Source organism: Vombatus ursinus, unplaced genomic scaffold, assembly GCF_900497805.2.
Source record: "Vombatus ursinus unplaced genomic scaffold, bare-nosed wombat genome assembly UNPS02014786.1, whole genome shotgun sequence".
NCBI classification, from domain to species: domain Eukaryota; kingdom Metazoa; phylum Chordata; class Mammalia; order Diprotodontia; family Vombatidae; genus Vombatus; species Vombatus ursinus.
The window spans coordinates 32606768-32627406 of record NW_020954564.1 but is presented as its reverse complement, the minus strand read 5'-3'; the positions used below and the strand labels follow the sequence as shown (position 1 = coordinate 32627406).

General features: G+C 46.8%; 2 protein-coding genes across 4 annotated transcripts in view; one reads left to right on the top strand and one right to left on the bottom strand.

The window, feature by feature from the left end:
* Window positions 1-958: 958 nt before the first annotated feature.
* DUSP15 (dual specificity phosphatase 15) lies at window positions 959-16401 on the bottom strand. The gene is made up of 7 exons (XM_027867463.1): window positions 16335-16401; window positions 14774-14807; window positions 11394-11476; window positions 9844-9893; window positions 5856-5930; window positions 4189-4360; window positions 959-3029 (listed from the first exon to the last, which is right to left on the bottom strand). Exons 1-7 carry the CDS (start codon window positions 16353-16355, stop codon window positions 2784-2786), a joined length of 681 nt encoding a protein of 226 aa, XP_027723264.1. The 5' UTR covers window positions 16356-16401; the 3' UTR covers window positions 959-2783.
* A 1610-nt stretch (window positions 16402-18011) lies between these two features.
* Window positions 18012-20639, top strand: part of TTLL9 (tubulin tyrosine ligase like 9) — a 33738-nt gene continuing 31110 nt past the window's right edge. For all 3 annotated transcript variants that reach the window (XM_027867459.1, XM_027867458.1, XM_027867460.1), the window contains exon 1: window positions 18012-18111. In XM_027867459.1, coding sequence (XP_027723260.1) covers window positions 18097-18111 — 15 coding nt within the window. In that variant the 5' untranslated portion in view covers window positions 18012-18096. The remainder of the gene's footprint in view (window positions 18112-20639) is intronic.

The window sequence follows — 20639 nt, the reverse complement described above, 5'->3', positions numbered from 1 at the left end:
CAGTCAAACGCTGAATGATCAACCTATTGGGCAGAGGGGGTTCTTGTTTAGATAAGGGTTGGACTATATGACCTCTGAGATGTTGTGATTCTGTGATGGAGGATGAGGACTCAGTGAGTGGGGATGTGAGCTTAGTGAGAGGATGAGGTTCTTAGAAAGGGGGATGAGGACTCAGTGGGGGCTTGAGAAGGGAGACAAAGGCTGAGTGAGCTAATGGGTCCTAAGTTCCTAGAGTAATGGAAGCTCTGTGAGAGGAACATGGGCTTCTTGAGGAGCTGGGGAATTCAGTGAAGGTAACAGTAGCTAAATGAAGGTGCTCAAAGAGCCATTCCCCAATAGACAGGTGGCCAAAGGATATGAAGAAAGTTCTCAAAAGAATTGCAAACTAATAATAACCATATGAAGGATTGTTCCAACTCACAAAGAAGAGAAATGTAAACCAAAATAACTCTGAGGTTTTATCTCACATCCGAGAAATTGCCAAAGATGACAAAAGACAGAGAGAGGCAATGTTGGAGGGACTGTGGGTGGTCAGGAACGTTAAGACACTATTGACGGAATTGTGCATTGGTCCAACCATTATGGAAAATGATTTGCCATAATGTGAGAAAAGTCCCTAAATTCTTTATACTGTTTGACCCAGACATTCCATTACTTGGTATATATTTCAAGGAGATCAAAGACATAAAGGCCTCATGTATGCCAAAAAAATTTAAAGCAGCATTTTTTTTGTGGTATAAAAAACAAACTAGAAATAAATGTGTGTCCTTTGGGGAAGGGATAAACAAATTGTGGCATATGTGTGTAATGTAATAAATATTTCATGGTAAGAAATAACCAATATGAGGAATTCAGAGAACATAGGATGACTTGTATGAATTGATGCAGAAAGAAGTAACAGGAAAATAATATATACAATGACGATACCCACGTAAACAAACAAACAAAAACCCCCATTAAAATGAAGTTCAATTCTATGGAATTGTAACGACCAATCTTGGCCCTGAGACTAGATGATGAAGCACCTCCCTCTTTCCTGTAGAGATACAGGGGACTATCAAGGAAGAATGTGGCATACACTGCCAGACAAGGTCATTGTATTGGTTGGGTTTGTTAACTGGTTTTCTTTTTTATGAAAGAGGGCACATCAAATGATGGGAAGGTGGGAAGGAATGAAGGAGGATATCCCAAAATGACTGTGATGTCAAAAGCAGCAACCAACATTACTTTTTTTTAAATAAAATAAAGTGTTTGGTGAAATGATAAAGTTTTTGAGTGGGGGAAAGGGGACTCTGCGACTGAGGAAGAAGTTCAATGAGGGTGACTGCTCGGGGTAATGACAGCTGTGAGGGTCCTGGGGGCTCACTGTCACAGATTGGACTGGCTTCAGTGTATTGGGAGGTGCTTGGGTGACTCTAAGGCATAATCTGGGGCCCCGTTAGTTGGGAGCTCAGCCTAGGCTATAGGAAATTCTCTCCCCAAAAAAGTTCCTGAAAGATTTAATTTGTTCATGCATTGCCTTTCTTTCCTCTAGCATCCTAGTCTCCACCAGAGGTGATGATTAGAAAGAGGTCGGAGACCAGACTGGTGTTCCTAGGAGTTTCCCGGGGCTCTAAATTTGAAGTCAGAAAAAGGCTTCAACTTGACTCTGGTTCTAAATTTGGCAAGCCCCTTCCTTTTTCTGGCCTCAGTTTCCCCTTCTGTGAAATGAGGCAGTGTAGTATAGTGGTAAAAGTATCAGACTTGGAGTCCATTAAGATGAGTATTCAAACCTCACTTCTGACATTGACTAGTTATATGTGAGTCACTTAACCTCTCTCAGACTACTTTCTCATCTGTAAAATGGGGATAACAATACCTGTAGTACTAAGAGAAAGCTCCTTGTTGGCTGCCAGTACATTCTCAGACTGTTTTTAATTTTATCACCTCCTTGCACCCCCATTTTCAGTCTCTCTTGTTCTGCCCAACCTCCTTGGCTCCCCTCGGCCCATATACCAAACCCACCCTGATCCACTTTCTCCCAGGGATGCTATCTCTAAACTCTAAATCTGGAGTCAGGGGGCTGCATTAGAATTTGCCTCTGCCACTTACTACCTTGGACAACTCTCTTTACTTCTCTGGGCTTCAGGTTCCCTATTTGTAAAATGAAGAGGTGGGACTGGATGAGCTTATCTCCAAGGTCTTATCCAGCTCCAAATCCTACGTGCTCCTTTCCTTAGTAAGGCAGGGGCTCAGTCAGTCCAGGCAGACTGGGTCTCTTCAGGAGCTAAGGCACCAGTTACTGCAGCAGGGCCTCATCAGACCGGACACAGAGACAGACGCAGACAGGAGACAGACTCACAGACACCAGACCCAGACATGTGGGACCCAGGGAATCAGGTGGCATGGCCCAGAAGCTCAGATCTGGGACCATCTTTTATGGGGTGAGGGAGACTGGGACCTTCCTTTGGACCCTATGGTACTTAGGGGCCAGAGGCAACCAACACAAACATGGAGACAAGAGGGAGGCAAGAGACAAGTGAGAGACACAAACAGGTAGGAAGGAGAAACCATCAGCAGGAATAGGCATAGTGAGTTCAAGCCCAGGAATGGTCTGCTCTTCTTTGGGCAGGCAGGGGTATCTGCATCAGCCCAAACCACAAGGCTGCTCCCAGCTGTGTGTCTCTGCTGTAACCTGATCTTGACCATCCTTCCAGTTCTCTGCCTTGACACTCCTGGGTCCTAAGCCTGACTCCCACCCAACTCAGCTTTGTAAATAAGGGTCTGGATATAACTTAGAGCCATCACTTCCCCCCTTTCCGGGATAGACACCTGGGGATGCAGGAGAAAGTCTGCTTGACTCGGGTGAGAAGAGGGAGAGGCCTCCGGACCTCTCGAGGGGGTCGGGGGACCAGTCTCTGCAGGGTACCCTCAGCGCTGCCTGATGGGGATGCCTCCCGGCAGCGTTTACATAGGGGTAGCAAGGCCCGGATCTCCTCTTCATCGTTGAATGGACTCTCTCCATACCTCTCCTCTAGTTGCCTGCGAAGCTGTGGGCCCGGAGGGTAGAAGGTGGGGATAGGGGGAAGGGAGGGTTAGAGAAGAGTATAAATGGGAGATGGGGAAAGAATTTGAGGAATCAAAGACAGAAGGAGGAAACCAAGACAGCCCAGTCCTTCCTCCCCCAACCCTGAAGTCATCTCTAGTCTCATCTGTGAAGGCCAGGGTGGTCTCACCCAGGAGGCTTAGCCATTAGGCTGAAGCTTGGGGTGAGGGATGGCAATGTTAAAGGGGGAGAGCCAGGTTGTAAAATAAGAACACCTCCAAATTCTCTTCCAGCTACAGAGCCCATGGACTTGTAGCTCAAGCCCTTGATGCTCCCTCCCCTCTTAGAAAGGACTCACAGGGCAGGGTGTCTCCTACACTTGATATGGACAGTCCCCATGGGAGTCCTCCCCTCTGACACTGGCATAGTCCACATTAGTGCAAGGTACTATTGGAAATGTCTGAAAGTTAGGGTTAGAGGAGAAGTTATGGTTTACCCATTCCTGATGGGCTCTGTGGGCCCTGGTTTCACACTTAGTATTGCCCTCCTTCCCTCCCTTGGAATGACATTCTGAATATGGGCAGGGATGGAGCACCCAATGGGACCCACCCAGAGGCATCCCTTAGCAGGCCTCTGACCCTATAGCAAGTAAGGCAAGAGGTCTCACACCACTCTCCTGGGTGAGAGAGGACCTGTCTCTGACCTCAGCCTTGCAGATATGCCAACTCACATAATTCTTCATTTGCCAAGGCACAGGGAGGCTCTAGGCTTGTGACCCCTCTCCCATGAGGACAGCCCCTGACTTTGTGCTCCAGGATAGCACAATGGGGGAGAGGCTTGGGAGGGCCATAAAGGGTAAGATTAATGACTGGATTTGATTTGCCCAAGTTGTGAAGTTGGTAGATTGTGATCAAATGAGATAATAATTATAAAAGCACTTAGCCCAGTTCCTGGCACAAAGGAGATGGTATAAATGCTTATTCTCTCTGCACTCCCCCACCCCGCTCCCTGGGGACCTCCAATGGGTGCCTGGTGCTTGGAACCTTCCTTTCCTTCCCTATCCAAGCCTGCTCTTAGGAGGGCAGCTCTTGGGGAGAATGTCAGTCTCCCAGCTTCCTCTCCTCCCACCCCTGTAGCCAGGCCCACACAGCCTCTCCCATTACCTTCTTGGCGTGGCCCCAGCCATACTCTTCCAGCTGCTGCTTGAAGCCTGGGTTGGGATTGGCGATGGGGCGGACCGCTTTTACTGCCTCCAGAACCTCGCGCCAGCCCAGTCCTGTCACCGTCATCACGTAGGCTGTCACAATGGTGGCACTTCGGGAGATGCCCGCAAAGCTGAGAATGCCCAACCTTTTTGTTACAGGCACTGCTGCCTGGGCAACTAGATCCACCCCCACTGTGGCTCCTCTTCTTGCCCAGTCCCCTGTTGGCCACTGAAGGCTGGGAGGGGACGGGGGGGGTCAGTGATCCTGGCATCACATAGCAGGGACAGGGGTCTCTGGAATGATCTATGGTATCCTCCAGGGGGCAGCTCACAAATGATAGAACTCATGATCACAAAGCCCAGGAAATTCATTCTCTTCTGTTCTCTGCCTCTCCTCTAGGGTACTCTAGCCTATCCTTTCCATAAGAGAAGTCTTTCTGGCTAGACTTCAGCCTGGGGATTTTCTCCTCATTCCCAGGGGCTGAAGAAGCTGAGTTGCTCATGCCCTCTGGTGCCTGGTCCCCTCATCCAAAACTATGGCTTAGTGGAAAGGACACAGAAATGGGAGTCCTGAAATCTGAGTTCTGTTAATAGCCTTCTGTGTGACCATTGGCTACTTCCCCTTCTTCCTTTCTCTGAGCCTCAGTTTTGCCATCTTTAAAGTGGGAGGAGTTTGACCAGATCTATGTAGATCCCTTCCAGCTCTGACGTTCTATGTCCTCTGTGCTAAGTAAGGTCCCTTACAGTTCTGAAGTTCTGTGATTGCATGATTCGTGACTGCCCCATTAGGGCAGATCCCTGGGCCCCATCACCCTTGGTGCTCAGCACAGCCACCTTGGTGGTTTCCTAGGGCCCACAGCTGGGGTGGGACAAAGAAAAGGTAGGGCAGGGCTAGAGCTCGGTCCAGTGGTGAAGTTGATAACACTTCTCTTCTGTGTTTCTGGCCTATATTTGCAATATTTCTCTCCCCCTTAAGGGCACCTTGTATGACTCTCAGCTCCCTGGCTAACTATGCTTCCTCAAGCAGGCTGACTCTCCCCTGGCAGGACCTGAAGCTGTGGACCCTCCCTCCTACCCATCCTTCAACACAACTTCCAAGTGGGGAGCTCCTGGGTGGTGGTGGTGGCCACTGCCAGGTTGGAGGTTTAAGGGATGGACGAATCCCTCCTTAGGCATCCACGATGTTAGACTCAGCAAAGAAAACTGGGGTTTTAACAGAGGACTCTTCTAGGCAGAAGCTGTCTAGCATAATCCTTTCATTTCACAGATCAGGGAACCAAGCATCAGAAAGGAAAGGTAACTTCCCAAGGTCACGTAATGAATCAGTATCCGACCTAGGAGTAGAACCTGGGTCCTCCTAATTACCAGCCCAGCACTGTTTCCATTCTGTTCTACTATTCCCAAAGGAATGAGTCAGGAAGAATAGAATTCCAGTGACTTCAATAGATCCTTTGGGAAAGTGTTTTCGGAACAAGAGGGTAAAGGATGGGGCAGGGCAAGGGGAGAGGGAGGCATCTTATTGAACCAAAAATCCCACTTGGAACTCTGATCCCTCCCTTTCCTGGGATCCTTATCCTGCGGTACAAAGAGGCAGTGGCTAGGACTCTGGGCTAGCGGGCGGCTCACCAGTGCACGAGGCAGGTCCCTCCACTGAGGCGACAGTAGTGGATGAAATTGATGCATTCTTTGAAGTGCTTCTTACTAGGGGAGAAAGAGACACCGGTGAATGGCTGACAGGCAGAGGGAGGAGGGCTCTTGAGCTCTCTGCTCCAGTGTGCCTGGCTTTGCCACACACCCTTTTTCTTCCTCTAAGACATCACTGGATAAAGGGCCCTGAGATCCTCAGGTAAGATAAATCAAAGATTGCTGGAGCTGTAAGGGACCTTAGAATTTAAAATGTCAGAGCAGGGAAGAGCCTTGTAAGGGATGGACTGTGGTACAGTGAAAAAAACACCAGCCATACCAGGAAAACACACACAATGACTACAACCAGGTAAATGGAAAGAATAACAACTGCAAGGAAATGACAGGAACCAAGCTTAGTCCTCCAACATAGAGGAGAAAGTGCGGTTCTCTCCTTCCTCTCCTGGCAGAGGGCATTGCACATTGCCTATCCTGCCACACTCAGCTGATGTGTCGATTAGTTAGGCTGACATGTTGTTGTTTTTTCCCCTCCTTATTTATTTTTTTTGGCTAGGCAATGGGGTTAAGTGACTTGCCCAGGGCCACACAGCTAGTAAGTGTCATGTGTCTGAGGCCGGATTTGAACTCAGGTCCTCCTGACTTCAGGGCCGGTGCTCTATCCACTGCGCCACCTAGCTGCCCCTTCCCCTCTCTTTAAAAAAAAGTATTTGTCATAGAGGATGACTCCCTCTGAAGGGGAAGGAGAAGGATATATTTGTGTTGTTGTTTGGAGGAAATTGGGGTTAAGTGACTTGCCCAGGTTTACACCGCTAGTAAGTGTCTGAGGTCGGATTTGAGATTTGAACTCAGGTCCTCCTGACTCTAGGGCTGGTACTCTATCCACTGAGCCACATAACTGCCCCAGAGAAGGGATATATTTGGAAATAAAGGAAATATAGAAACAAAAGAGATCAAGAATTTTTTTTTTAACAAAAGAGTATTGTAGCTAGAATTATAGAACCTAGGTTTAAATCCTACCTCTGACATATTACCTGTGGACCTTGGGCAAGTCATTTAAACTCAATTTCCTCATCTATAAAATGAGACTAGACATTTCCTCTATCCCTAAATCTATGATCCTCTGAACACAAAATATCAGAGCTGAAAGGGACCTCAGAACACAGAAAACAGAACTTTGGCTTCAGAAGGAAACTTCATGGACTGAAGCAGAAAGACAGCTGGACTTTAAGTTAGGTTTTTCAAGTTCAAGTCTTGACTCCAACACTTACTAATTATATAAGCAAGTCATTTTACCTTGGTGGGGAAAGTGCCCCGTAAACATTAAGTCACAATAGAAATAGGAATTATGATTATGAAGCCATAGCATGTTACAGCTAGAAGATATTGTTGAGATCATCTAGGCAAAGGCTTCTTCACCCTGGGGTCTGTGAACTTTTTTTTTAATACATATATTTTGACAACTCTATTACAACATAATTGTTTCCTTTATAATCCTATGCATTTTATTTTATGAATTTAAAAATACTATTCTGAATTAGGGTCCCTAGGTTTTATCAGTCTGACAAAGGATTCTGTGGTACCCAAAACATTAAGAATGCTTGATTTATTACAACTTCCCCTTTTTACACAGGAAGAAAAACAGAGAGGAGACATTACACAAAGAGTTAGTGGTACACCTGAGATTAAAACCCAGGCATCTTAGCTTCCAGTCTAGCAGGATACTACTGTGTTACTAGGGAAACAATCCTCTAAAGTGAAAGGTTTTTTTTTTTTTGGTTTGTTTGTTTTGTTTTTGGTGAGGTGATTGGGGTTAACTGACTTGCCCAGAGTCACACAGCTACTGAATGTTATGTGTCTGAGGCCGAATTTGAACTCAGGTGCTCCTGACTCCAGGACCGACGCTCTATTCACTGCGCCACCTAGCTACCCCAAGTGAAAGGATTTTGGCAGCACTTTTTATGGTAGCAAAAATCTGGAAACCAAGTGGGTGCCCACTGATTGAAGATTGGCTAAAAAAAAAACTACAGTATACAAATTTGTCCCACTGTCCAGCCTAAGACGTAATAGAAAAAAAAAGTAAGGGGTATTTTAAACTAAGTATAAAGACATGTTATACCTTGTCATCCCTCTAAGTATTGGAAGGGAGACTCTCTGATTTCATTGGGAGAGCGCTGCCATTGACTGGGAAAATATTGGCTTTGCCCTGGTTAGCTCTTAAAAAGTTAGCTTGCTAATTCTGAAGTCATCCCAGGCCAGCAGCTGAGGAAGAATTTAGCCCCTGAGAGGGGACTTCTTAGTGGGGAGGAAGAGATTTCTCTCTTTTCCATACCTGACGTCCCATCAGCCACATGCTTGGAAATGGAGTGACCTGCCCAGTTCAAAGAGTTGCGCAGTAAAAGCCAAAAGCAGGTGTAGGTGGAAGGAAAAGATTCCCTCCCTCTACCCCACGTAGGGCATGGCAACAGAGCTGCTCTCTAAAGAAGAGATACTATTCCCGGTGGGGAGCAGAACCATACGCTGTCCAGACAGACACAGACAAAGAGAGAACCAGGTTGAAAAACTTGAGGCAAGAAGAATCTTTGAGTGCCGGCAGCTGGCAGCAAAGAGAGCCGACTATGAACAAAAGTGAGAACTAGCCTCTGCAATCAAGTTTCTGAGAGGGGCGAACCCTGGGTGCCCAGGTGAATGACCAGCCCAGCAGAGATGCTGCCCCTCAAGGGGAGCGGCATCCACGAGAAAAAGAAAGAACACCGGGCCCGATAACACCAGAGATGGGAGTTGCCTTGGTCACGTGTCTTCCCTTTCTGTGTCTCACTACCAGGGTACTGTAAGTTTATGCCCATTTTCCCCAAAGACTCTTATGTGTATTTTCAGGAAAATGTCTCAGGCTTATGTTGGGAGGGGGTAGTAGTGCAATGTTTTATAGCGACTGTCCTTGCTATACCATTTTAATAAATGTCTTTGCTTTTATTTGTGTCTGTTGGCTAATTTTTGAAGATAAGCTCACTGATGGGAGCTTGTAATACAGTTTTAGGAGTGTGGTCCCAGATTAAACCTTTGAACCTGAGAGTCATAACAATCCTCTCTGAAGGCGGCCCCAGAGGATCAACACGTATGTAATGGAATATTAGTGTACTGTAGGAAATGATGACTATGAAGAGTTCAGAGAAATGTGGAAAAGCAAACCAAGAAAACAATGCCTACAATGAATACAATGGAAATGGAAAAGACAACAAATCCAAACCATGACTGACTAAGCTTCACCATAGAGAAAAGATGAGGAGACGAACTGCACTTTTCTGTCTAAAGAGGTGTGGAATACTGTACACACTATCAGTCAAGGCTTCTGTGTTGGTTGGTTTTACTGAACTGTACTCTTCTTTATAGGAGTCAGGAAGACTCATCTTCCTGAGTTCTAACTTGGCCTCAGACATTAACTGTGTGACCCTGGGCAAGTCATTTAACCCTGTTTGCCTCAGTTTCCTCATCTGTAAAATGAATTGGAGAAAGAAATAGCAAACCACTCTAGTATCTTTGCCAAGAAACCCCAAATGGGGTCACAAAGAGTTGAACAGGACTGAAAAGCAACTGAACAACAACTCTTCTTTCTGTTACAAAGGAAAGTTCATTTGGTAGGATGTGGGTGTGGGTGTTATATTAGGAAATAAATGTAACATAAAAGCAAAAACAATCAATAAAACTTAAAAAAAAATGAAGTTAGTTTAAGTGACCTCTTCTAGCTCTAAAAATCAGATGATGAAATATAATTTATTGAATAAATTATTCAATCATTCCCATGCCTTCTAAAACATTTGGGGTTACCCTTTAATGCTCCATGACATTTCATACTGGGTATCAGTACCTGATCCAACGGGAGGTCGGTAGACTCCCGTGGAACAGAAGGTCCTCACTACCCCTGCCCTCCAAGCTCCCAGGGTCCCTGCCTGCAATAGCCTAGTATAATACTTACATAGGGACTTCAGGGGTGTCAGGCACTGGGATCCGAAGATAGGTGATGTCCTAAAAGAAGAATACAAGCTCAGGAAGCTAGGAAATGCCAAAGTTCCAGCTTCTCGTTTCCCAGCCCCAGTGCCCAGTCCCAGATTCATTTCTGGGCTCGAGTCATTTCCCCTCTCTAGGCCTTAGTTTTGCAAACCCTAAGACTAGATGGTTTCTAGTTCTCAGCTTTGATATTCTATAAGTCAATGGAACTGAGCCCCAGAGAGGGGGAAGTCACACAGTGAATTTGTTACAGAGCAAGGGCTTAAACCTGAGATCTCTTGACTTCCAGTCCTGAGTTCTTTGGAAATGGAGTGACCTTTGTAGGAAACAACTGTGAGGACAAAAGGAAAAACATGGGAATTAATAATCAGCAAAACTAGGAGAGGTATGGCTTCTTGTGGGCCTCAAAGTCTTTGGCATTGACTGTCACAAAGGTGACTTGACTTATGTCAAAATAAATATCCCTGTGCCTCGACAACAGGACTTTCTGGTGTTAAAAATATGTGCATTTATAAGAAGTCATATTAAAACATATCCTTTTGCCTAACATATACACATATATGTATGTGTATATATATGTATGTGTGTGTGTATATATACATACACACACACACACACACAGCTGTGCCCTAGTAGCTGCCTACTTTGGCCACCTCCAGTCCTAGCTTTTTTTTTTGGTGGGGGAAGGTGGGGATCAGGTTGGGAACAGACTAAATTAATAGAGCAATCGATTTTTTGAGTTCTAAGGCCCCGAGAGATCAGCTAGGCCATTTCCTTCCTTTTATAGATGGGGGAATTGAAGCCCAGAATGTCAGACCTGGAACGGACTTTAGAACATAGAAGGGACCTTAGAACCAAGGATATTAGAGCTATAAAGGGAACTTAGAACATAGGACGTAGAGTATCACAGCTGTAAGGGGACCTTAAAACATAGAATGTTAGATTTAGCAGGGACCTTAGAAACCATTTACTCCTAACCCCTCATTTCACAGAAAAAAAAAAACTAAGGTTTAGACAAAGACATGGACTTATTCAGCATCAAGATGAGAGATGATGGGACAAGTTAGGATGATGTTAGGATGCAAGTCTTGTCTCTGATGGATACTAGCTGTGTGACCATAGCAAGTTCCTTAACCTTTCTGTGTAGTCTCTGCATCTGTACAAGGAATTCCCACACTTGAAATTCTCCTCACTGATAAAATCATAGGTCATGGACTTCCTCTCCTTACCCTACCCCCCCAAATAAGTCAAATCTAAGGCTAGAACCCATGTCTCCTGACTCCTGTTCTGAGCTTCCCCAAACAAATTCCCATCCTAGGATTTAGCCCACCCACCCCCACCCCACCCCCACAGAAGCTCCAGGAAGTCCTTCTCGAAAGGACAACAACAGGTCCCCTTCACCCTTGCACTGAACATGATCTTGGGCTTGGGGTCACTCTGGCCACTTTCTCAGGCAGGGCACTGGCCAGAGGAGGCACTCCTGGGGTTGTGGAGCTCTAAGGGGAGAGATGCCAATACCTGCAGCAAGGGCTGGGGAGACTCGTGGATGGAGATGATGTGCGTGATTTTATTCCTGCTCAGCTGGTCTGGGTCTTTGGCATCTGAGAAGGAGGAAAAAGCCAGTGCTGATCTGGTGGGTTTATTTATAGTCCTTAGAGCCTGGCCAAGCAGGCCGAGAGGCCCCTCCATTCCCCTGCCCCTCCCCCTTTCTTCCTCTTTCCACCACAGGTCATACCTGGGGGCAGCATGGCTCTTGATTATCAGTCCAGGGCTGTGTCTACTAGGCCTTAGATAAACTAATTCTTGCTAAGATGTTAAAGGCTGACTGTGACTTTAAGAGTCACTTTTCTCTGGAACACATATGCATTTTAACCAAGAATGTCAATTCTTTACTTCAAAAAAGGAAGGACAAAGCGAATGTGGGAATTTCAGGCACCCAGAGGCAGCAGTAGAAAAGGTACTGAATTTGGAGTCAGGAAGAACAGATCCCAGGCCTTCTTCTGCCAGACCTACCTGTGTGGTTTGGCCAACTAGCTTCCCCCTCTATAAATCAAGAAACTTGGTCCAGACCAGGGATTCTTAATCTTTTTTTGTGTGTTACATGCCCCTTGGGTAGTCTGGTAAAACCTATGGACCCCTTCTCAGAAGAATGCTTTTAAATATATAGGATTTCAAAGGAAACCAAAGGTTAGAAAAAATAAAGATGTAATTTTTTTCCCCCATCCAAGCTCACGGACCCCTAAAAATCTCACACAGACAAACCCTTAGTTCTAGATAGTCAATAAGGTCCCTTTCAACTTCGATAGTCTTGAATCTAAAAGTCCTTTCTAGCTCTTCCATTCTAAGTTCTTTAATTCCTTCCAGCTTTGACAATCTATATCTGGTGTTTCAAGATCCTTGTTAGTTCTAATGTTCTGTGTTCTCTAAGATGACTTTCTTATGGTTCTATAGTGGGGAGATATTTTAGGGCAGGCAGGCCTTCCAGAGAAGGAACAGGGACTTAGGAAAAGGCAAAAGGGAAGGGAATGGGTACTACTAGGCCTTTGGAGTTGAGGGGTAGGGTGGGTTAGGAAAAGATTGAGAAGTCATGGGAAGGGAGATGGTGAAGCTCTGGGCCATGGTGGGGTGCCTTAGGGTAAGGAATGGAAAGAGAGGGGATGGATTTCCTGAAGTCCATCCCCCTAGAGAAAGCAATTCATGGGGGAGGAAGGAGAATGGGCATGGCCTAGGAGTGGTCACAAAGGACATACAATTTATGGCCAAAAGCTCTGAAAGTCTTTCCGAGTATGTTGCAGGCACTGTACGTTGGGTGTTTTTGCTTAATTGTTTTTCTTCATAACAATGAAGAGTTCAATGTGGGAGGGGATGGATGAGGCAGGGAGAGCAGCTTCCAGGAATAATTGTGATGGAAAGAAAAAAGGCATCAATAAAACATTTTTTAAATGTCTGCTTTGCCTCACCCACATAAGGGACCCCTCCCTCTTCCCTATCAGTAAGTACTGAAAATTAATTCTACTTCCTGGGCTGTGTGAGTATGTGTAGGTATGTGAGTGCAAGTGTGTGTGTGTGTGTGTGTGTGTGTGTGTGTGTGTGTGTGTGTGAAAGGTGGTAGGAGGAGGGTGGGAGGTTTCATAGTTTAACACTAGAACAGCCCATTGTCTCCCCCAGGAGCCAGGTATGTGCTGTGTACAGCATGTGGGTAAACTTAGCAGCTTGGGACAGGGTAAAAGCCCTCTGAGCTGCCTAGAGGCTGGTGAAAGGGCCTGGGATGGAGACAGCTCTGAAGTGACTTGTCCAAGGTCACACAGTTACTATGGCCCAGCCACGACATAAACCTTGATTTCCCAACCCCAAGTGCTGTGTTGTTTCTCCTATACCACACTGCCCTTCTCACTGTAACACAGGCAATTGGCCATTGGCCAATATTGGTCTCTATGTGCCCTGCAGAATAGGACTGTCTTCTCCCCATTGATAACAGTTAACAACATATCTCTACATTAAGATTTATGTGGTATGACCCTCCAACAACCTTGTTATAAAACGAGGTCTTGTAAGCATTATTATCCTCCTTGCAGTGACTGCAAGAGGTTACACAGCAATTTTAAAAAAATAAAAGTGCCCCATGGTGCTCCCCTGGGCATTGCATTCCCAGTGGCTGCCTCCTTTGTCCACCTCGAAGTCAGGCTCTGGACACGTCCTGGACTAGGTCCAGAGTAGGACAGGTTAGGAGCAGCATCAGCAAGCCAAGACAGTTGCAGTAATACGATCCTTTTCCTCCCTTTCCTCTTGAGCACTTTAGGTTTTTAAAACTGGATCCCATCTGTTACCTTATTTTATTCTCCCAAGAAAAGGCAGAGACTTGCCCAAGGTCAGGCAGCCAATTAACAGCAGAGGCAGAAGCAGAACCCAGATTCCTCCTATTTCTGAAAGCACACTGCCTCTGGGCAGAGTCCTGGGGCTCTCGGGGTCCTGCGGATACCTTCCTGACCACGTCCACCACCAGGAAGAAGACCAACTAAACAAGCTGTCATTCCAGTCCCTGGGGTAATGGGTATGGAGGATGCCTTCCTGGACTAGCTGGTGCGGTCTGTCGGCTAATGGCCTTGCTCTGGCAGACCTGTTCTTTATTCCTTCCCCTTAGTGTCTTCTATCTTTCTCCCCTATCTTGAGCATTGTATGCTTAGGACATTAGAAACACAGAATGTCAGCACTAGAAGAGACACTGGACATCATCTAGTTTACCTTCCCCCACCTCCTATTTTTCAAAGGAGGAAACTGAGGCCCAGAAAGGCTGCAACTTGTCCAGGATTGCACAAGAACTAAATGGTAGAACTGGGATTCAGACCCAGGTTCTCTGACTCCAAATCTAGTACTTTTCCCATTATACACCACTGACCCTCATTTAACAGAGAGGGAAACAGGTCTAGTGAGAGGAAATGTCTTACCCAAGGTCACACACTAAGTCAGTCAGTGGCTTGACCAGGATCAGAACCCAGGTCTTTTGATTCTCTTTGTATGAGAAAATGTATCCTTAGACAAGGGGGAGAGCTGTCTGATCTTAATTATCCTTCAGTTATTCTCCTCACCTCACCCTCAGTTCTTTCTGAACAGAAGCTACCACTAAAGCCTCTGGGTGAATTTCAGAGCTAAGGCCTTTCCCTGAGGCAGAGGAAATTGCGCTCCACTGAAGGAAACCGAGGCATAGAGCTGGTAGCCAAGGACTTGGGGAACAAATCCAGGCCTCCTAGTCTCGGGCTTTCCTCACCATCCCTGGAGAGCTAGGAGATGTTTTGCCTATCCAAGTGCTGGGTCCATAGGCTTGATTGGGGGGTGGTGGGGCTGGGGTTGGACTGGGCAGTGTTTGGACGCTGGGGGCCTGGGGGGCAGGCACTGCTTACCAATGAAGTTGCCCAGATAGAGTCCAGGAAGAACCTGTAGGAGCATGGAAAGGAGGAAGGTCAGATTTGGGCCACAGTGGGGTTGCAGGGGCGGCACCTTCTCCCCTCACCCAACCACCGGACTGTCCACAAGTTGGAATGAAGGAGAGGTCTTCTGGCCCTTGCTGCTCATGCTTCTCAAACCCTCGATGCTGCTGGGTCATTACAGGATCATAGGGTTTAGAGCTAGAGATCATGCAATCCAAATCCCCCAACTTTGCAGGTAAGGAAACAGACCTAAAGAGCGGAAGTGATTTGTCTAAGGTCTTATGGGGTAGTAAGGGGCAGAACTGGGATGCAAACCCAGGTCCCTCTGCTACCAAAACCTCTTTCCATTAATTACACCAATACTGACATCAGAAACAGCCTGGTCTCTAAACATTCCTTAAGGAGTGACCTGAGCTTGGCTGAAGATACACAGCTTCTTTCCATCTTCCCCTGGCCCCTGTGCCCCATTCCCACCCCTGCAACTGTCTCCATGATACCTCTCCCACATCTGACCCACCCTTTCTTCTTTCTGAATGACCCAATCTGCACCCAGGGACTGAGGGGCCAGCCCAGATCAGGGAGGAGAATCCAAGAATCCTGATGGTCAGAACTGAGTCCAGCACCCTGTTAGCCTGAGTAGGTACCTTGATGATCTTCCCTGGGTCAATGTGATACTGTGGCTCCAGGGGAAGTTTGGGGACAGGGAGTTCGGCACCCAGAACACTGAAGAGAGATATGCTGCACTCAAGGAAACACTAAAATCCTGGCCCTGAATTAAAAAGATCTCTGAAAGTCAGGTAGGGACAGGGACAGGGTCAGACCTTTAGAAGAAGAGAGACAGAAATACAGAGGTAAAGTCATTGAGAAAAATAGAAAGGCAGACTTAGAAATGGAAAGGGGGACAGAGGACAAAGGGAGAAGTATATAGAGAGACAGATGGAAAAGGGACAGACACTTGCAAGAGAAATTTGGAGATGGAGAAACAGAGGGAGGGACAGGTACAGATAAGACAAAAACAGAAATAAAGGAATGATAGATGGAAAGAGATGGCGACAGAAGGACAGAAAGGGATGGAGAGGAATAAAAAGAATATAGGGAGAGAAGTATTGAAAAGGCCTTGAGTGATGGACAGGGAAGAAGAATAGGAGAGAAAGGCAGAATACAGAGACTCAGAGAGGGAGAGATGGAGGGAGGCAGGGAAGAAAAGGGACCGATAGGACAAAGAGAGAAATGTAGACAGGGACCCAGAGATGGAGGAAGGGAGGGAGAGAGGGGCAGAGACAGGTAGATAGCCCAAAAGGGGAGGTCACACACAGTGAGGATGAGATGGAATGGCAGAGATGAAGAACAGAACTGAAATGGGAGGGAAGGCGACAGACATGATATACATAGAGCCAGTCCCTTCCGCAGTGGGTTGAATAGAATTGAGTCAGTTTGGTCTCAGAAGAAATTCCTTTTGGGGGGATGGTGGGATTGGCCAGGTGGGGGTCTGCATTGAGGCTCAACCCACCCTCTATCCCCACTGACTGCTTACCTTGTTCATGCCATTCCCCATGGTCCTTGTGGGCCAGCCGGCTGCCCCTGCCTCCTGCTCCCAATCAGGCTCCAGCCCGACAGGGCCCCTGGCTGCCTGGGAGGTCAGATCCAGGCGCAGGCGCGTGGTTCTTCCTCCTGCTCCAGCTCTGATGATCCAACCAGCTTTCAAAGGTGCTACTTCTCCCTGAGCCGGCCCGGCAGCCTAGGGCTGGGAGACAATGGCAGAGCCAGAAGGCTCCACCTATTCCCTAATCATGTGCAGGCTGCTGGGCTGCTGACTGGAGGCCAGGCTAAGCTAAATGAACAAAAGCCTCAGTGTCCCTTACCCCCAAGGGCTGTCTTTTGTACCCCTACTAGGGACAAGGAGAGATTGTTTCAACCTTGCAGTGGGAGGCTGGCTCCTGCCTAGACCCCACGGGCCATGCCCAGGAAACGTGAGCACCTTTGGGGGGAGGGCGAACCCTGGCAGGGCTGTCACAAGCAGGCACCATGCATGGGTCTGTGGGAAGCTGGACATGTTGGGGGCAGAAGGGGCTGGGAAGTAGGGAGGGGGAGGAAGGAAGGAGAGCAGAGGGAAAGATAGTTATTTCCAGGGACTGATTCTGGGGTGGGATCCCTGTCATTGCTGTGCTTGGTTGAAGATACACAGCCTCTCTCTACCTTGGGTGAGGGAAAGGGGATGTAAAGTGAGGGGGAGAGAAGTAGGAATGGGTGGATATTTGTCTTAGTTTCACAGACACATAGAATGTCAGGGCTGGAAAGGACCATTTTACAGATGGGGACAAAAAGGCCCACTAAAGAAAAGTAATTTATTCAAAGGCACACATTCAGTTGGTAACAGAGCCTCAACTAGAACCCAGGTCTCAACTTCTAAACAATGGCACTCTTTAGTTGAGGAGGAAGGGATAATAATAGGGATCTCTTCCCAGGATCAGTCTACTTTAGGGAAGATATCCCTAACCTAATCATAGCCTATTTATGGGTGCAGACAACCCAGGAATGTTTCACTTGGTATAACCAGGGTCCAGCACAGTGCCTCACACACAGTACTTGCTTAGTAAATGTTCTTTGAGTTGTGTTTTTGAGGGCAGACAGTGACACCTCCGCAGAGGAGCCACCCCCTGGGCTCTTCTCACACACACACACACATACACTCACACCCACACCCACACCCACACCCACACACAGCAGAAAAGAGGGGCGGCTGGAAGTGACATCATCCTCAGGCGGGGATCCACAGGATCCTTAAGCACAAGGATACATAGCTGTACTGCATGCATATACAGTGGAAGGAGCCTTGGGAGAGGTTTCCAGGACCTAGGTAGCAACGAATCCTGTCTCTGCCACTCACTTGCTGTGTGCCTTTGGGTGGATCGCTTTCCCTCTCTTGGTCACCTTAATTAACCAGAGTCACGTACTCTACAGAAAATAAATTTCGTCACCAGGTAAAGCGTAGTGCTCAACTAGACTACAGATGCTCAGCCGTGGGCAAGGGAACGCTGTACAAACACGTGGAGAGCGCCAGAGAATCCCCAGGGTGCGCACTGCGATAGGGCGTCTGCCCCGCCCCTGCCCTCGGTTCCTCCTATCGCGTTCAAGCTCAGTCTCTGATGGACAGGGCGAGGAGGTAGGGGAAGAAGTGGAGGGAGGAAGCGGGCCATAGCGTTGCTTCGGCAACGCGACGCACAGGCGGGAGAGGGACGCGGCGGTCGTTTTAAGGCAGGCGCAGGGGGTACTCCAAAAGTCCGGGAGGCAATGCAATGTCCAAACCGAGGGTAAGAAAAGGCCGAGCCAAAAGCAGCGCTGCCGTCCTCCCGAGGAGGAAGACGAAACTGCCGAAGGACCATGAACGCCAGCATCAGCTGGGGATAGGGGACAGAGGAGAGAGCTCCTCCTGGACTGCGCATGTTTCCGAATGCAAGTAGGGCAAGAGACTACAAGTCCCAACATGCATTGGACCGCTAAGGCTGTCCTGGGCCGTGGGGAGAGAAACAGGCTGTCTTCTGGTGGCTGTGGGAGTGTCCTTCACCGAAAGGGGGCGGAACTTACAGTGTTACCTTTACTCCCAGGCTTCCATCACTTTCTAGGAACCTTTTTGCCATCCTTCCCTTTTTTTATCCGGGCTGCCAAGTCAAAGGCATGCCTTGGATGCGGCCTGTGTAGCCAGGCTTCTAGGCCACGTGGGGAGGTGGGGGTTAATGGCTAAAGAGTTTGTCAGTTCCACCTCCCCTTGGGTGGGAGGGGCTTGCAGGATCGTCCCTGAAATTACCTCCTGCTTCCCTGATTGGTCCCATTTCAGTTCATGGGCTGTGCAAAGACTAGGCTCAAGGTCTTGCCATATAGCCTTAAGTATCATCGGACCTGAAAGGAGCCCTAAAGATTTGTTTAGTCTAATTCCTTCACTTATTTTTTTAATCTTTTCTTTTAAAAGAATGACATTTTGTTCATACCTTTTGTTTTTACATCACAATAATTAATTTGTACTCTTCTTTATTATTAGTAATATTACTAGAACTGGACAGTTTACTCAGTTCCTGTAGAGCACAGTCCCACTTCCAAGTCCAAAACCCACCGTGGGCTCCAGTGCTAGGCACCGTCGCTTCAGGGATTCCATGCCAGGCTGGCTTGATGTACCACCCCACCTGAAATCCTGGCTGCACGGGTAGCATGGCTCAAACAAACACCCTATCCAGGCCCATTTGAGTGGAGGGATAAAAGAGAGGGGGCAAGAGGGGGCAAGATAAGGATGGCCCTTCTTGCCAGTTTAAGCCATGGCATCTTCAATGTAAGTGAACTGGGATCTTCACCCTCTGGACCTGGGCGGGGGGGGGGGGGGAACCTGCAGCCTTGAGGCCGAATGTGGCTTTCTAGGTCCTTGACTGCGGCTTTTTGACTGAGTTCAAGTTTTAAGAACAAATCAGATTTGTTCTGTGAAGTTTGGATTCAGTCAAAGGGCTGCACTTGAAACCCTCAAGGGCCACGTGTGACCTCCAGGCTGCAGGTTTCCCACCCCTGTTCTGGACTCTGTAGAGTTTCCACAGCAGTTGTTGGAAAAGAACCTAGTGGAAAAATTGGTAGGTGATGAAGGAATCTGGGTTACTTAAATTAGACATGCCCAGACCAACTTGGGTTGCAGTAATTTGTTGTGTTCTTTCAGATGGTGGTTTATAGTTTTCACTTAAAAAAAAAACAAAAAACTTCATATTCTTTGACAACTTATTGTTGAGGGAATAACTCTTGGATTTCATGTTTTCAGGATTTTTTTGTTACAGAGATATTTTCCCAATTGACAGTTTCTCCTTCTATCCTAGCTTTCTGGATTTTGTTTGTGTGAAATGTTTTAAAGTTTATGTAGTTAAAATTGTCTATGGCTCCTTTTATTATCACCTCTGGGAAAGGTATCTCCTTCCATTCTTCTCTGATATTTAAAAAATTATGTGACCATTTATATTTAAGTTGGGTATTGCTTTAAAACTTAATGTAAAAAATTTTTTTATAAAGGAACTTATTGTGGTATATAGTGTAAGATGCAGGTCTAAGCCTATTTCCTGCCAAACTGTTTTTTAAGTTTCCTAATAGTTCTTGGGGGCAGCTAGGTGGTGCAATGGATAGAGTGTTTGGCCTGGAGTCGGGAAGATTCATCTTTTTGAGTTCAGATTTGGCCTCAGAAAATTATTAGCTGTGTGACCCTGGGCCAATCACTTAACCCTGTTTGCCTCAGTTTCCTCATCTGTAAAATGGGCTGCAGAAGGAAATGGCAAACCACTGTAGTATTTTTGCCAAGAAAACCCTAAATGGGATCACAGAGTCAGACACAACTGAAACAACTGAATAATAACAAAAGTAGTTCTTGTCAAATTGGGAGTCTGTTCCCATATAGTTAATGTTCTTGGGTCTCTCTGGCCACTACTTCTCAGTTTCCTTTGCTGGATCTTTATACGTAGCCCAACCCCTAAAATTGGGTATATATGTATATGTATGTATGTGTGTATACATATACATATACACATATACATATGTATACATACATATACACATATGTATACACACATATCCCCCAAGGCTCTATTTCTATACCTACTCTCTTGGTGATCTTATCTGCTTCCATAGGTTCCATTATCATGAGTATGTAGGTGACAAAAACAGCCTTAGTCCCTACTGAGCCCCAGACCCGCATCATTAACTGCTGTTAAAACCCAACATGTTCAAAATAGAACTCATTACTTTTTCCCCCAAAACCTTCTTCCTAACTCCCCTATTTCTGTTGGTGATACCATAATCTTTCTAGTCACTTAAGTTAGTA

What these genes read in the sequence shown, in the direction of transcription:
- DUSP15 (XM_027867463.1), bottom strand. Translation starts at nt 16,355, where the DNA reads ATGGGGAATGGCATGAACAAG. An exon ending in CTCCCCAGCCCTTGCTGCAG is followed by an intron (nt 9,894 to 11,393) that starts GTATTGGCATCT and finishes TTCTTCTTTTAG; the next exon opens with GACATCACCTATCTTCGGAT. An exon ending in GGGACCTGCCTCGTGCACTG is followed by an intron (nt 4,361 to 5,855) that starts GTGAGCCGCCCG and finishes GGGCATTCTCAG; the next exon opens with CTTTGCGGGCATCTCCCGAA.